Source organism: Hippoglossus hippoglossus, chromosome 17 (genome assembly GCF_009819705.1).
Source record: "Hippoglossus hippoglossus isolate fHipHip1 chromosome 17, fHipHip1.pri, whole genome shotgun sequence".
NCBI lineage: Eukaryota > Metazoa > Chordata > Actinopteri > Pleuronectiformes > Pleuronectidae > Hippoglossus > Hippoglossus hippoglossus.
Window position 1 is genome coordinate 8,696,475 of NC_047167.1, and position 16,121 is coordinate 8,712,595.

The 16,121-nt window shown below is 42.0% G+C and overlaps 2 protein-coding genes across 3 annotated transcripts; one reads left to right on the top strand and one right to left on the bottom strand.

The window, feature by feature from the left end:
• The first annotated feature begins 1,363 nt into the window (after positions 1 to 1,363).
• On the top strand, positions 1,364 to 10,309 carry LOC117778480 (protein crumbs homolog 1-like). The gene is made up of 8 exons (XM_034614061.1): positions 1,364 to 1,412; positions 1,805 to 2,770; positions 4,260 to 4,810; positions 4,955 to 5,120; positions 6,553 to 7,453; positions 7,569 to 7,610; positions 7,692 to 7,814; positions 8,901 to 10,309. Exons 1-8 carry the CDS (start codon positions 1,364 to 1,366, stop codon positions 9,151 to 9,153), a joined length of 3,051 nt encoding a protein of 1,016 aa, XP_034469952.1. The 3' UTR covers positions 9,154 to 10,309.
• A 126-nt stretch (positions 10,310 to 10,435) lies between these two features.
• Positions 10,436 to 15,502, bottom strand: LOC117778484 (sentrin-specific protease 5-like). Of its 2 annotated transcripts, none has more exons than XM_034614069.1 (10): positions 15,318 to 15,502; positions 13,426 to 14,395; positions 13,202 to 13,307; positions 12,683 to 12,830; positions 12,540 to 12,587; positions 12,190 to 12,267; positions 11,600 to 11,737; positions 11,393 to 11,476; positions 11,234 to 11,284; positions 10,436 to 11,141 (listed from the first exon to the last, which is right to left on the bottom strand). In XM_034614069.1, the coding sequence occupies exons 2-10, from the start codon at positions 14,162 to 14,164 to the stop codon at positions 11,025 to 11,027; spliced, it is 1,509 nt and encodes a 502-aa protein (XP_034469960.1). In that variant the 5' UTR covers positions 14,165 to 14,395; positions 15,318 to 15,502; the 3' UTR covers positions 10,436 to 11,024. The 2 variants fall into 2 exon arrangements, with proteins under 2 accessions (XP_034469960.1, XP_034469961.1); XM_034614070.1 differs by lacking the exon at positions 15,318 to 15,502 and adding an exon at positions 14,496 to 14,579 and having other exon boundaries at positions 10,438 to 11,141.
• Positions 15,503 to 16,121: the final 619 nt, after the last annotated feature.

The window sequence follows — 16,121 nt, forward strand, 5'->3', positions numbered from 1 at the left end:
GTTCAACTCTATTTAGGACAATTTAACATTTAAAGGAAGAAAAAGAAAGGAACATTTTAGTTTTCATTTTAGTCTGATACAGTGATTATAAAGAAACGATACACACTCACTCAATTATTGGACTTGAGTATAATTCTGGGTTACTTGAGTACTTTTGATTTCATGTTACTTTAAAGTTTTACTCCACTGCGTTTATTGAAGAGGTTAGAATATGCTGTTGTTCTCCTGTAATAAACCATCCAAAATGATATGATAAGAGTAAAATCACATTTCCACGGCTTACATGTTAATGCATCATTAATAATAATGCAACCGTATGACATATATTATTATAACACAGACACAGCCCATTTTGAGCTGCTTATTTGGTGTAATTTGTTAAAATATATAGATGATTGTGAGACTTTGCATAGTGTGGTATTGGTACTTTTATTTAAGTACCGATTGTTTCTTTCAACAACTGTCTTGTCAATTCAATCAGGTTTTATCATCTGAGTCTATATATGGTTTCAAATATGTTTGCAACATACATTGGCTATATTCGTATACATACAAATATACACAACTATAACATATGCTCTAACATAATGATAATCTTTCAGGTGACAGTGTGTAATAGTTGTAAATCTACATGTTAGGTCATGGCTCCACATTCTGGTAAATATATATAATGCTGTTCATGCCTGTGTATAACCTGAGCCAGAGCAACTGTAAAAAAAAAAAACAACAAACAAACGTGTCACTATAAAAGAACAGTAAGACTCTTAATATAACTAATGAGCAGATTGGATGCTCTTAAGGCTCTTCTGAGAAATAACGTGTGTTACGTGAGAGACGTTTCAATGACAGAGATGTTTCCTGGATTAGAACCACTGGCCTCAGTTTACTTCTTTTAAAGACCGGGCCTCGGTCCAGCCAATTGTTGCAATCCAATAGTTATCAGCTGAGGACACGCCTTCAAGCACATGTGTCCATGCACATGCACAAATGTCTTGTGTTAGTCTCAGTGTTAAAGGGTGTGTAGTGAATTGTTTTCATTAGCTGGGCTTCAGCTGTCATTTATGTAAGTGTACATCACACTTCTGTGTGTGGGAAAACGTTTGGAATTGCTCAAATGAGGCTCCAGGATGAACCCCTCCCTTCACCAACACATGAAATGTGTTGACAAGACATTTTAAGTGCATTAGCTTAATCCCTCCTATCTGACTGGCAGCACTTCACAGAGGCACTTCAGTAAGCAGACACATGCGTGGAGGAGCAGAGCTGAGGATGGAGCCGTGCACACATGTACTCTCCACCTGTCTTTGACCTAAAATGAAGATATTCCCAAACAGCTAGTCATCTGGAGGACTTTTTGAGGACAATGTTGAGATACAGCGTGCATGTGTGGATGTTATGTTTGCTTTATGCAGGTAATATTTACATTATGTGTGTTACAGTCAGAGACTAATGTTATTTGCAGTTTTTGATCATATTTAAAGTCAGTAAAGTATGTATAATTTATTTTAGTCTTATTGTCATTGCACATAATAATATGATAATATAAATATTATGCATAGTGGCTTAGGTGCCCGAAGAGTGTATTGTAAACTACACAACATCTAATATAAGCATAATAATATAAGGATAATATTACATTTACATGTGTCTAACTTAAGTAATTAACAGAGTAATGTTTTTCTTTTTAATTTCTCATCTCTTTTTAGCTTATACAGACATATGGATGAGTCAAACACTCTGAGACCTCATTCAAGTAGTTTGTAAAAAGTTCTGATGTAAAAAGTTGTCCTGATTGTCTCTCCAGGCACTTCATCTAGTGAGGACACCAACAGATGTGAACTTCAGCCATGCCAAAATGGTGGCATGTGTGAGAGCCACGATGGGGGATTCAGATGCCTTTGCTCCCAACAGAGCCAAAATGGGCGCCTATATGGGGGTGAAACCTGCACAATTGCACTTTCAGGCTGTGATGACCACCAGTGTGAGAATGGAGGAATATGCTCTCCTTTACTTGTAAATGATCAGCACGCGTACACATGCATCTGCCTTCCTGGCTTCACAAGCTCAAAATGTGAGACCCCCACAGTCTTCTCATTTGAGTCCAGAGGCTACATGTACATAGAGACACAGCATTTTGACCCAGAGGCTCCTGTTAATGTCACATTCAGCTTCAAGACCGAAAGAGCAGTCGGTACTCTGCTGCAGCGCCGAGTGGACGACCTGCTCCTCAGCGTCGAGCTGATGGATGGGCATCTCCGCCTCCTCAGCCTGAGCGGCCACGGCTCCAGCACGCTGGTCCAAGAGCTCCCTGAATACTTGTCAAACAACAAGTGGCACACTGCGGAAGCATCACTAGGCGATGTGGTCAGCCTCCTCAGGCTGCTCTGCACTGAAGGAGACTGCACCAGACACTCCAGCACGGGAGTCCAGCCGCTTGACGGAGCCTCTGCTCTCCTCGAGCCAGGGACAGTTAATCGAAGCCTCTTCATAGGAGCAGCCGTGGGCAGCTGGGGTCTGGACAGAGCAGTGGCAAACTACCCGCCTGCTTTTCTAGGCTGCTTCAGGGATGTGCTTGTGGATTCACATCTGGTGCTGCCAGTTGTAGTGCCAGGAGATTCAGATGCCCAGGCGAACATCACTGTGGGATGCAGCGACAAAGACAAGTGCGACAGCAGCCCGTGTCAGAACCGAGGCCGCTGTGTGAGCCAGGGCTGGAGGAGCTACATGTGCGAGTGCCTCAGGCCATATGAGGGAAACAACTGTGCAGAGGGTAAGTCAAACACACACACACACACACACACACACACACACACACACACACACACACACACACACACACACACACACACGCAAACCTAACCTAACCTTTAAACATGTCTTCAAGTCCCCATAATGTGACTGTGGAAACAGATTTAGGTCCCCACATCATGAGTAATATCTTGGCCACACACACACACACACACACACACACACACACACACACACACACACACACACACACACACACATATTTTTAGCACTGCTTGCCATATCAAATTTCAATGGTATCGAAAAACGGAAAATAAATAAATAAACAGTTTAAAAACAATAAATATAACAATATATTGTTCTAAATAAGTCATACTTGTTTGGTTTGGTTCTCAATTTTCCTAAACCTATTCCATGAATAACCAACCACACTAACATATATGCACACACTGGCTACTTTCTTACCACAAATAACAGTAGTACACAAAAGCAAAGTTCAGGTGTCACACTTGTTGTCTGTCATTGATTTAAGCATGTTCTCCTTGACACGTGACACTTGACGGTGTTGGCGGAATTACACGTGCTGTGAGACCAAGTCCAGGCCAAGTCAAGTTCAACCTCAGCTGCGTCCCTGCAGAAGCCTCAGTGGTTAGCTATGACGAGCGCAACCATGCAGGGCGATAAAGTTAGTCAGTAGACGTTAAAGGAGCTTACAGAGCCAGTAGAAATAGCACAGAGTTCAGCCACTCTGTCATGCAATTAGGCGGCATTCAGGAACACCTGGACCAGGGATTACAAAAACGTGGCTTTCAGGAGCTGACTTGGAATGTGTTCACTCTGAGAAGCCAGGGAGTCGTATGACCTCACGCCACACTGAAGCGTTTACGTTGTTTGGCAGCCTCAGCAGCTTTTTCTATTCAATTAAAGGGGAGCGCACATTGTCAAAACAAGACTTATAACCTCACCTGTCTGTCATAACTTAATGTGGTCCATAACACTGACAACTGCACATAATCAAATGTTTTATTCACTTAAAGAAACCTTTTGACATTTTAAGGAAATTAAAGTTAGTTAAATGAGAAACATCAATATCACTGTGACAGGTGTCATTAAAGGGATAGTTCACCCAAAATTGAAAACTCACTATCTACTCACCACTATGTCGATGGAGGGGTGTGTGAAGTGTTTGAGTCCACAAACACTTTTGGAGTTTCAGATGTAAACGGAGTTGCAGTCAAATCCAATACAATTGAAGTAACTGGGGGCCACTTCTTCAAACGTAAAAAAACAACAGGAAAAAAATAAAATGCCTCCATACTGCTCCTGTGGTGTGATCCAAGTGTCCGTAAGTTCCGACAGTGATATTCGACTCGAAGCGGCGTCATTTACACCGTGTTTTTAGATTAAATGTCCGCTGTTAGGTTTTGTGTAACTTGCTTGTGTGACTTGTTCTTTCTCTCTCTCTCTCTCTCTCTCTCTCTCTCTCTCTCTCTCTCTCTGTCCTCATACAGAGTACATCACTGCCAGGTTTGGAAACGAGGACGTGGAGAGTTACGCTGTCTTCTCCTTAGACGATGACCCGGGTGATCCCGTAACTATGTCCATGTTCATTCGCACCAGACAGTCCAGCGGCCTGCTCCTCGTCCTGGCCAACAGCACCAGCCAGTACCTCCGCCTGTGGCTGGAGGAGGGCAGGGTCAAGGCTCAGGTCAACAACTTTGAGACCCTTGTTGGTCCCAGAGCTGTCAGTGACGGCCATTTCCACCTCGTGACTGTGAAGCTGGAAGGAACGGCTGCCAGCTTGTTCCAGTCAGCCCAAGACCAGGCCTCTATGCCCATCAGGCACATTCACGCCCACTCAGGGGATCTGGTTTTCATCGGAGGGCTTCCAGACTCGAGGGCCTCTGCTTCGTTTGGTGGCTATTTTAAGGGCTGTGTCCAGGATCTGAGGATTAACAGTAAACGACTGCAGTTCTATCCCATAGAAACTGCAGTGGAATCTTACAACCTAGAGAAGCTCATCAATGTCGCACAAGGATGCAGCAGTGACGACGCCTGTGCTGTGAGTCATATCAATGCTGTCCTGTTCACCATGTTGCCTTTAACGTGCCAAAGAGACTAGTTCATTCGTTATCTGCACCAGTAGTGGCAGCAGAACTCACAGGGGTCATGGTTTGATTGATTTAAACTGTTTACTCTTCATTAGGTCAAGCCCTGTCTCAACGGGGGAATGTGTTACTCCATGTGGGATGACTTCATCTGTAACTGCCCCCCCAACACCGCAGGGCAGCGCTGTGAGGAGGTTAAATGGTGCGAGCTCTCTCCCTGTCCCACCGGTGCTGTTTGTCTGCCACACTCCCAGGGCTTTGAGTGTAAGTATCTTGAGATCAGGGTCAGTTGTGGCACTCATTCTGTTTTAGAAAATAAAAACATATATATATATATGAGTGTGAGTCAAAAAGAGTCTGTGAGGATTTCACAAAAGAGGTTCCATGCTATAAATAAGATACTGTGTACAGCCTCAGTTGCTATTCCTGTTTGTGGCACGTGAAAAGAGGATCTATGATAAACATGTAAGCTTTTTATTACACCAGTCTATTTCTGTGTTTCCTCTGAAGGGACTGTCTGCAGTGTGCAGTCCCTTCAGAGCGCTCGCTGGTGCAGGCACTGATTAATTAGAGGGAGGCTGATTACAGCAGGGAACAGAGTCGAGGCAGGGAACCTTCACAGGATTCCTCTAAGACGTGGTAATCCCTGCTCAGATTAGGTCTGCCGCCACATGTCTGGAAGTTCATGATGACAAGACGTCTTCCTGGAGGTGTCGCATGTCCACAGAGAGAATAGGAGCAGAGCTGCCTGTCCAAGCCGTTGAAGCAGCTTCCAAACAATCTCTTTTGTCTGTTGTGCATCAGTTTAAAGGCTATTTTCTGATTTAGCTCTGTATGTTGACTGATTACGTAATTTTCTCGTTGGTTTGAAGTGGGCAGCCCTCAGAAGGTAAAAGGCGATGTAACATACTTCCATGCACTAATATGGACGCAGCAATGTGTGCAACTAACATGATACCAGTTGCACGGATGTCGTAAATGTTGCCAACACTGTTTATCAACTCTCATTAAACCACACTCTCAGACTCCAAGTAAAGCAGATTAACTCCAAACTCTTTATAAATAATAGCCCGGAATGTATTTTCCCAACCGTGACTTTGATTGTCGATTTTGTCATGATGATTTAATGTTTATAATAACTAATCCTTATCCCCTAAAAATCTTATCTCTGTTGATCTCCAACTTTTTTCTGCATGTCATTTCACAAAAATAATACATAAGATAAAATGAATAAGTAAAATACAGTAAAAGCAAAAAATATTTAAAAGCAAGCGGTACGTGAAGAATCAACAAGTAAGATAAAAGATAGAAAAAAAGCCATGGTGAATTCAGACACAATAATGTGATACAACAGGATCGAATCAGAATCAAAATAGAGCAGTAGCATAAATAGGCTCATAAGAACTTTACTTTTGATCCTATAGGATACAGGGAGCCAGTGCAGAGAGGTGCGTGGTGCGGTGATAGGTTCTCTTCTTCACACCTGCTGCTGGAGGGGGGGTTTTACAGTTTTGTGTGAAGCTACTTGTTCAGATATGAAACCAAATTTTCAAAGGGCTTAATGCTCCGCAGGGATAGCTATCGCAGTTAGGACACTATGTCTTGGAACTGGAATAAATAAAATGACTGGGAAAGCTACATTAAATGCTAGAATTTAGTTTTTGCTCATCAAGTATCTTCTATTTCTTTCCTTCAGGTTTGGCTAATGTGACATTTCGGGCCGACAGCAGCATTTTGCAGTACCAGAGCAATGGAAAGATCAGACGCAGCCTCACCAGTGTGTTCCTCAGCCTCCGCACAAGACAGTCCGCTGCCACCATGCTGCGTGCACAAAGGGGCTCGGACTACCTCATTGTGTCCCTCCAGGACTCTCATTTAGTCATGGAGATCAAGGCTGGGGACGACGAGGTAACCGTTCAAAGCCACGGTGCAATCAGTGATGGAGAGTGGCGCACAGTGGAGCTCAGCAAGACACTCCCAACCTCCAGGTGGATCATGGATGTGGATGGGAGCCAGAAGCAGCCAAGCATGTCCGAAACAGCTGCAGGGAATCTGGATTTCCTCAGGGAAGGAGCAGACATTTTTCTCGGGGGACTCGGGGGACTGGATGCTGGAGTGAACTTCTCTGGCTGTGTGGGCTCTGTGGAGATCGGAGGCCTTCTTCTCCCTTTCTACCTGGACACGGAGTTGAACCTGCCCAGACCTCAGGAGGAGCAGTTTGTGAGGGTAAATGACAACGCTGCCCCGCAACACGGCTGCTGGGGAGCCAGTGTGTGTGCATCCAGCCCTTGTCAGAACCAGGGCGTGTGTGAGGATGTCTTTGACCTGCACCACTGCACCTGCCCCTCCGAGTGGACAGGGCCGCTGTGTGAACAGTCGACAGACAATTGCATCTCCAGCCCCTGCATCCATGGCTACTGCACCAACTCCCCCGGGGGGTTTAAGTGTGTGTGTGAGCTCGGTTACAGCGGTGAACAGTGTGAGTTTGAAGTGGACATGTGTGAAAACAACAACTGCAGCAAAGGGGCCACTTGCCTCAAAGGCTTCCAGAGCTACGCTTGCCTCTGCCCTCAAAATCTGACAGGCCTATACTGCGAGTGAGTTGGTTAACACTTTATTAATATCTCTCTCACACCAAACTCACAGTCGATCACACCTATAACAAGCTAACAAGTTCTGAGTTGTACTGATTTACATATTTGTCTCCTACAGTGGCAGCGTTCCTGAAATCCCATGGTACATTGAAACATATCCGTGAGTGCTTCTATATTATTACTAACAATATATTAACTTTAACCAAAGTGGAGGGTATTGATATTTCTATGTTGTGTTCAGACTTCCTCAGCTGCCTACATCTACATGCATGGGTTCAAGATGGAAGTACAGCTGCTATAATGGAGGGAACTGCTCTGAAGTAGACAACACCTGTTACTGCCTGCCTGGTTTCACAGGACAGTGGTAGGACACGTTTAATGGTTTTTAATCTGCTATACACAGAGGGTCAGGACCCTACGGCCCCACACGGGGTCATTAGGTATTCAGACAGGGCTGCACTGATTTTTAAGACTTTATTATTGATTTAACTGCATGTGATATATATCTTTTAAAGGAATTTAACTGAAATAATTAACAATGCATTAAATATAATTGCATTTTAACAGATTTACGGATACTTAAAGGTTCAGTGTGTAAGATTAAGGTGAAAGGGATCTATTGTCAGAAATTGAATGTAAATAATCCAAGTGATGTTTTCACTAGTGCGTTTCATCTAAATTGTACGAATTGTCATTTTCTTTACCCTAGAATGGGTCCTTTATATTTACATACTTTATATTTACATCCAGAGGATTTCCAGTAGCCCAAATTAGACAAACTAAACACCTTTTGAGTTTTTATGACAACTAAAGACTACCACAGGGTCTCTTTCATGTTGGAAGGGGGCTGAGGTGAGAGGTATTCAGCTGCAACATGCAACTTTACCACTAGATGTCACTAAATTCTACACACTGAACCTTTAAGAATCTTTGGACCTATAATCAGGATCATGAGCCATAAAATGCTCCCAAATCCTTCACTGGGCCACTGCTTAAAGCTTCTATTGTCAATAGTTTAATGTTAACTCTGGATCGAGCAGCTATGTGTCATGTGAAAGGTTTGTTTGACTTGGTGAATCAGCTAAAAATATGATTCCCCTCAACTCTAGAGCATTTTACTGTCTTTCAGCTCACTCTTTTGGTTTTAGGACCAATAACTTGACTGTCTTGGTTCACTCTCAGCACCATTGTGTCATTTTTAGTCAAGCATGAAAAGCTAATAGCCCGGTTCCAAATTGCAACGACAGGTAAAGTTAGCAAACAAGCTTGTTTTTAGAACAAATATTCCCCTCTAGAGTTGGTGGAGCCTACAAATTGAGCTACAAAATGTGAATGTAAGGTTTTTATTCGTCAGTTAGCCACAATTACAAGATTGCAAATGAAAGCTAATGTTTCTTTGTGTCATAAGCTACTGCTTGCATAATTTGTCTCCTCTCATCCGTCCTTCCAGGTGTCAGAAGGATATAGATGAATGTGCCTCGTACCCGTGCATGAACGGAGGCTTCTGTGTCAACTACGTGAACAGTTTTGAGTGTGTGTGTGACATGAATTACTCAGGGATACACTGCCAAATGGACGTCAGCGACTTTTACCTGTACCTCTTCCTGGGCGTGTGGCAGAACCTGTTCCAGCTGGTGTCCTACCTCGTGATACGCCTCGACGATGAGCCGGAAGTCGAGTGGATATTCCACTTCAATGAATAGCCCCTTCCTCGTCGTATTTGACACATCATGAGAGAGGGTCAAATTGGAGTGCGCTTGAATATTTCATCTGATTATGCACACAGCACAACAAAGCTTTTCAAGATAGGGAGCAGATAAACCACAAGCTTTCTCAGGAGAAGCGGCTTCTTCTTCTTATCTGAATCAGTTTGTATTCTTACATTTTTCTCACTTCCTTTGGGCAGACACGTGTCCACATAGACATTATGAACAAATATATATATAACTACCCAGTCTCAGTGGTGAAGTCAAGCTCCTCTCTTGTATGGCCTCTTGTGATTTAGGTGGATTAAAGATGTATCTACATTAAACTTCCTCCTGCTTATTGCGGCATTAACCAGATGAAAAACTAAGTGTATAATTTTCCCAGGAACTTGTTCCCTTAGCACGAGAGGCTGTTGTGACCATGTTACCTCTTTTTAGATAAAGTGAGATTCTCTGAGCTCAGTTCTATAAACGCCAGGAAACAGAAGTTGAGTTTAGACCAGAGGAGACAAGGAACTGTGGCAGTAATTATACATTATGTGTGGCACTGTATTTAAGTACGTCTAGTGTACTGATAGAAATCAGTGTCAGTGATAGAAATGTCTGTTGTGAACAGATGTATTTGGTGATGAATATTATATATTGTACCATATTTATCACAGTATATTAATGTATATTATCTGGTTCTCATACTGAAAACCACTTTAGAGTTTTTCTTGTGCCTTAAAATGTTCACATTTTCCTGGAGAACTGTTTTATAAGTAGTGATTATTTAATAACTGTTCAGGTGGGTTTTTTTTATTACCAATCTTTATTCAAGTGTGTGGTCTGTCAGATAGAGAGAAGGAATTATTCATTTCACATTCAGATTTTGTAGTGCTTTCACTCAAAACCCTTGGCTTGCACTCAAATATAACCAGCTTGTACTCAGATTTGCTCTGCTTGGGCTCAAACTGTGCGAATTACATTGTAAGAAATCAAAGCACAAGCAGGGTATATTTGAGTGTGAGTGCAAGGTTTTGAGTGAAAGCATTAATAAATCTGAACAAGACCTGCTCTCAAACTGAAAGACCACACTCTTAAATAAAGATATGAAAGAAAACCCATATTCAGGGTCACACTAACAGTTATAATGTGCTGGAGATTAACAAAACCTGTCTATAGCAACAAAGTTGTATATGTATAAATATGTATGTAATCTAATATATATCAATAAAATACATTCTGACTGCAGAGCATACAGCGCATGATCCTGATTGAAAACAATAAAAAAAAACGTTGTCAACATCTACTTTAATTTGAAACTCACATTTCCATTATGCAACAAACAAAAACAAGGATTTTCTTCAAAAACAGAATATACCTCTATAGTTTCTATTCAGTCATGATACTAACAGGAAAACCATGATGCAAAACATCTCAATCCACAAGTCAATACATTTGGACTTTAAAAATGTGCAAATAAGGTTTAAACAATAAATATTCAACACAAGAAATGAACCAAAACAGATGAGATCCACCTCAACAGGCAGTCAAGTCAATAAGGCTCTGTTGGTGCACTGTAGATGTGTAAACTCCAGGAACAATAACAGCTTTTCTTTCCTTAAATAACATTCCTGAATAAATATCGCTCATTTTACTACAAAAATCAAATATCATGGTTTAGCATGAACAGCGCACCTCATACAATAGTGACTATCTCCTGCAGGGGTCACTCAGAGGAATTTAAGCTTGTGAGCTGGTAGTGAACCCCTGCACAGACTAGAGTGTGAGGAACGCTGACTTCAAACCTGAATTAAAAGCAGCACATATTATTATCATTATTATCAGCAATAAATACATGAATACACACGTCCGTAAGATCCTCGTCAGCCCTCCTCACGGAGTTTACAGTCACACAGCTCTTTGTAGATCCTCTTACGTATCTTTGGTATGTCCTCCTGGGAAAACTGCAGGGCTTTTGTGAGAGCAAGGCATCTGGAATACTGAAATGGAAATCAAGTCATTAGTGAAGAGTTAAAAAAAGAAAAAAGAAGAATGATTGAAGTCGTGAGTACTAAGCAGGCAGAGCTGTTACCTCCAAGACAAAAACTCCACAGTCGTTTTCATTGGTCTGCTGTGGGACATTCTGTGAGGGACAGCAGGGGGAGACAAAACATCATGTCAGGGAATCTCCAGCAGGAAGAAGAAGCTTAGAGCTAGTTTGATGCCTCCGCTGCCATCAACGTTTACGTACCTCATCAAACGACACTGTCCAGCCGTTTTCAAAATCTGTTTGCTGCTTCTCCTTTGCTTCTGCCATCAAGTATTTCAGGATGTTCTGTTATTAGCAGAGCATAAAGAAATACACTTTTATGGATAAGGACTTATTACTTAAAAATAAGCAGCTCAACTGTTCATGTATATTGTTAAAGGGACAAAAAAAAAAAAATCATCAAATTACCCTTGCAACCTTCTGGAGTGCGTTCCCTTGAGAGTCGTAAAGGCAGATTTTCTTTTCGACAAAGTCAGCAGTCACCAGACACCAGTGAACCTCCAGGTGGATCGGTACCAAGAGCAAACGCTTCGAAAACAAATCCACCTGTGAAAGAGACAGAAAAGAGTTAAAGCTACGCAGTCTTATTTTTCTCTCTTCATTTCTTCAGTCCATGTCATCTAATTTCATGAAGACTTAATGTTTTATTACCTCCGCCAAGACAGTCATGTTTTCATCCCGGTCTTCTCGTTTGTTTGATTTTAAGCAAGATTTCACAAAAAAATGGACGGATTTCCACGAAACTTGGTGGAAGCATGTGATACGAGTCACAGAAGAAACCATTAAGTTTTGGTGCAGATCCCAGAGAATAATTCATGGATCTTGATGATAAAAATCAGGCCCATGTAGGGAAATGATATCTATGAGTGCGTGTCATTTGTTGGAGCTTGTTTGAATTTAAGGAGACTGTTCGGCCTGGGCGGAGGTATGTGCTCTACTTTGGTCTTGGATTTTAATCTACATCACAAACACTGATAAAATACCACATTAGACCTGACCTGCTTTGTCCATCTCTTCACACCATCGTATCCTTTAGTCATGAGCTGACGGTGGAAGAAGCTGTTGAGAAAATGGACCTGTAAGCGGAGAAAGATTAAGGTTACAAAGGATAATCATAAAACAGAGTTTTTGTTTATACAGGCTCACGTGTTTTTGATGGTAAATTAACCTAGTCTAGCCAGATTAGGACAGAAATAATAAAAAAAGACCAGTGTATTAAAGGAAGTCAACTACAAGCAAATAAACTGATAAGGGATATTTTAATAACCCTGGTAAGTACGTAATTGCCACCTGATGCTATGATTTTAGAAGAAAAGCAACATTCAGCATCTACATATCATTAGATTACCTTGTGATTGGCAGATTCCACAATCAATTCTCCATACATGTTCATGACCTTAAGCAGAAACAAAGATATATGATTATATATGGTTAAAAGCAAAGGTTGGACCACTTCCAGGTAAATGACATATTTTAGTGTTGGATTCTAACCTGGTCATTGAGCCAGTTCTGATCTGCCAGAGTCGACAAATCGTCCAGTGTCAACGTGTGTTTCTTGTAGACCACCTGGAAGGAGGGAATGGGCTTCTGAACGATCGCACTCCTGTATTTGGTGACCTCCGAAAAGACGACATTTTTCCTGCAGGGGCAGGAAAACATTAAATAACTGGTCCAGAAATTGAATCCATTCCAGATACCAAGTTTTTACATGCTCTAATGTTCAGCAGCTCCTCTTTTCAGCCTCTTTCTGAAACACTTGGCTTTAGCGCCTGTCTCTTTAAGCCCCCCCACCCCCATTTCTGATAAAGCCCAGTCTGTTGAGATTAGTCAACCGCTTCCAATGTGTCATACATACGAGGTGAATTACGTTCCATAGGTTCCTGAATGAGGGCAGTGCAAGAGTAATAAATAAATACATACTGTCTCTAAAAAAAATGTTTAAAACCTGTAAAGAGAGAGAATCCCACGATTCAATGTGATTCAAGATTTAGATTTATGGCAGAGATTTACCTGTCACTGAAATTTGTGTTAAACTTCCTCTTCAGGTGTCTCAACACGTCGCTCTTCTGTAGTGGAATCAAACTTCCATATATTCTGTAAAACTCATCGAGGAACTCTGGAGAAACAGGGAAACACTCAGTAATCTCAAACAGCTGTGAAAACAAAAACAAAAACATAAACCTAAAAGTGAAGGTTAAAGAAAATGATAAATTGATATATAAAAAAAAAAGTACCATGTATGTCCTTCGTCAGCGCTTTAAGGCTGACATTGGTTTGAGAGGCCTTTTTACAGGTGATTCTCTCATCAGTATGTGAGTCTGAAGCCTTTTCCTGACCTGGAGTGACAGTGGTACATTGTCCTGATGTGCACCCCCTCATCCCCTCACATGCCTCTGTCCTCAGCAGGGGTTTGACTGTGCGAGAGGGTTTCGAAGGCTCTGCAGTTACACAACACCGTCCAGAGGTCTCTCTTCTTTGAGATGACACAGTTTGAGTGAATGGAGCTCCAGGAACATTTGTGTCCGTGACCCGGTTCTGAAACGAGCTGGAAGTGATCAAAGTTTCTGACGGACCGACTGGTTCAGGTGGCTTCAGCGGACAGTTCTGCCCTCTGAGCATCTCCTCTGAAGCTTCAGTATCACAACCAAGTGGTGACACTGCCGCTGAAGTCCTGTCTCGAGAATTGTCTGAGTTTACTGTGTGGTACATTGGAAGTTTCCTTGTGTTTTTCTGTGATTGAGCCTTTGAGTTGAAGCAGGGTCCAGTGCTGATCCCGTAAGCTCTTCTTTTTGCTCTGAAAATCCCAAAACGGCATTTGTCTCTCCGCTTCCTCCACATCCAGAGCTGTACTTTGAAAAACAAGCGTCTCTTGGCTCGTCTGGACAGATGAGAAACTCCCTTGACTGAAGACATGAACCCCTTCCGTCTCTTGAGGTACTTGGCTTTGCTCCTGCGGCTCTGTGTTCGGTGCATCTGGCAGATAGTGATGAGTGGTCACATGAGAACATGGAGGTGTGGGCATCATAGGTAGCAGAGCTGAATCTGGATTTTATTTTGTCTCCTTTGTGATAAAGAGATGCTCAGTCTCAAGGCCATGGTCAACTGACTCTAAAGTTTCAAGAGTAACTTTCCCTTCAGACTCCACTTAGTTATCTCTGTATTCACGTCCACTTCTGGTGAGGTGCTCAGCAGTCTGAACACCTGCTGCAATAAAGAACAGATGTGTTGTTACATTCAGTGCTCAGCTTTCATTGTGGAATACAGCAGATAACTAGACAAGTACAATGTAACTGAGTACAATTACTTGAGTATTGTACTGTGAGATATTTTCAGCTCCTCTAGTGTTTGTTTCAGCCACAATCATTAGAATGATCGGCAGAGACAAAAAGAGCAAAAGGCCTGCAGCAGATGGAGCAGTGGCTTGAAATAAAGGTTTCTATATCACTGTAGTTTTACTGTTACTTGAAATGAAGTATTTTATATCACTGTAGTTTTACTGTTACTTGAAATTAAGTATTTATATATCACTCTTGTTTAACTGTTACTTGAAATAAATTATTTTATATCCCTGTAGTATTACTGTTACTTGAAATTAAGTATTTTATATCACTATTGTATAACTGTTACTTGAAATTAAGAAGTATTTGTATATCACTGTGGTATTACTGTTACTTGAAATTACATAGTATTTTATATCCCTGTAGTTTAACTGTTAATTGAAATGTAGTATTTCATATCCCCGTAGTTTTACAGTAACTTGGAATAAAGTACCTTATATCTCTGTACCTTTACTGTTACTTGGAATAAAGTATTTATATATCCCTGTAATTGTATATGTACACAGTCACTTAACAATGTCCACACATGTTGTAGAAGGATGCAGTAGAAAGGAGACCTGTATCCAACCTAATGTGTTTTAAACCTTGACTGTAGTGGTGTGTATCAGTGTGAACCTTTACTACGCGTCTCACACACAGCCCAGTTGTTAAACCTCAGCCTGTCACGTCACAGACATCTCATGGTTTGTGGATCTTCTCGACACGTGTTAGCAGCAGTCACAGAGTCCTCGCTACAGCAGCTAGCTCAGCTAATGTTTACTGACCCAACACACACTGCTCAGTCTCACCGTCACCGCCTCGGTTCGCCTCCGCTCCGCTCCGAGAAGCTGTTGTCCGATGAGGCTCCTCCATGTTCACACCCAGGAGAGGGAATCCGCTTCTTATTCACTCATGTTTGAGCGCTTCACCTGCAGCACACTGCTCAGCATGTACACAATGCACTGCTCTCTCAGTGTCGCGGGTATAGTGCGTCATCCCGCAGCCGACCAACCACATTTCATTAAGAACGATGGTTTCAGGTCAGAAGGAGCAACACCCTTATACTACTATTAATACTAATCCTCATACTAATACTAACCCAAATACTAACCCTTATACTAATACTAATATTTGTACTAGTATTAATCCTTATACTAATACTAACCCTTATATTGACATTTATACTAATACTTGTACTAATACTAGCACTAAAACTAATAATAATACTAACCCTTATTCTAATACTAGTGTTGCTTGCGTTTTGCGGACCGCGGAAAAGATAGGTGCTTCAATTTCTTTGTCCGTCACGCAAGGCCGAACCACGCCAACTAATCACGCGTTACGGTCCCCGCCATCAAGTGTAGACCACACGGTGAAAATGCGTGAGGGCAGGGTACAACCTGGACAGGTCACCGGCTTATCACAGGACCAACACACAGAAACAATCAACCACTCACTTTAATTAACCTACATGTCTTTGGACTGTGGGAGGAAGCCGGAGTAACAACCCAGACACAAGGAGAACATGCAAACTCCACACAGAAAGTCCCTGGCCAAACCAGGATTGGAACCAGCAACCCGTTGCAGCTGACCAGGGCGTGTGGGATGGAAAT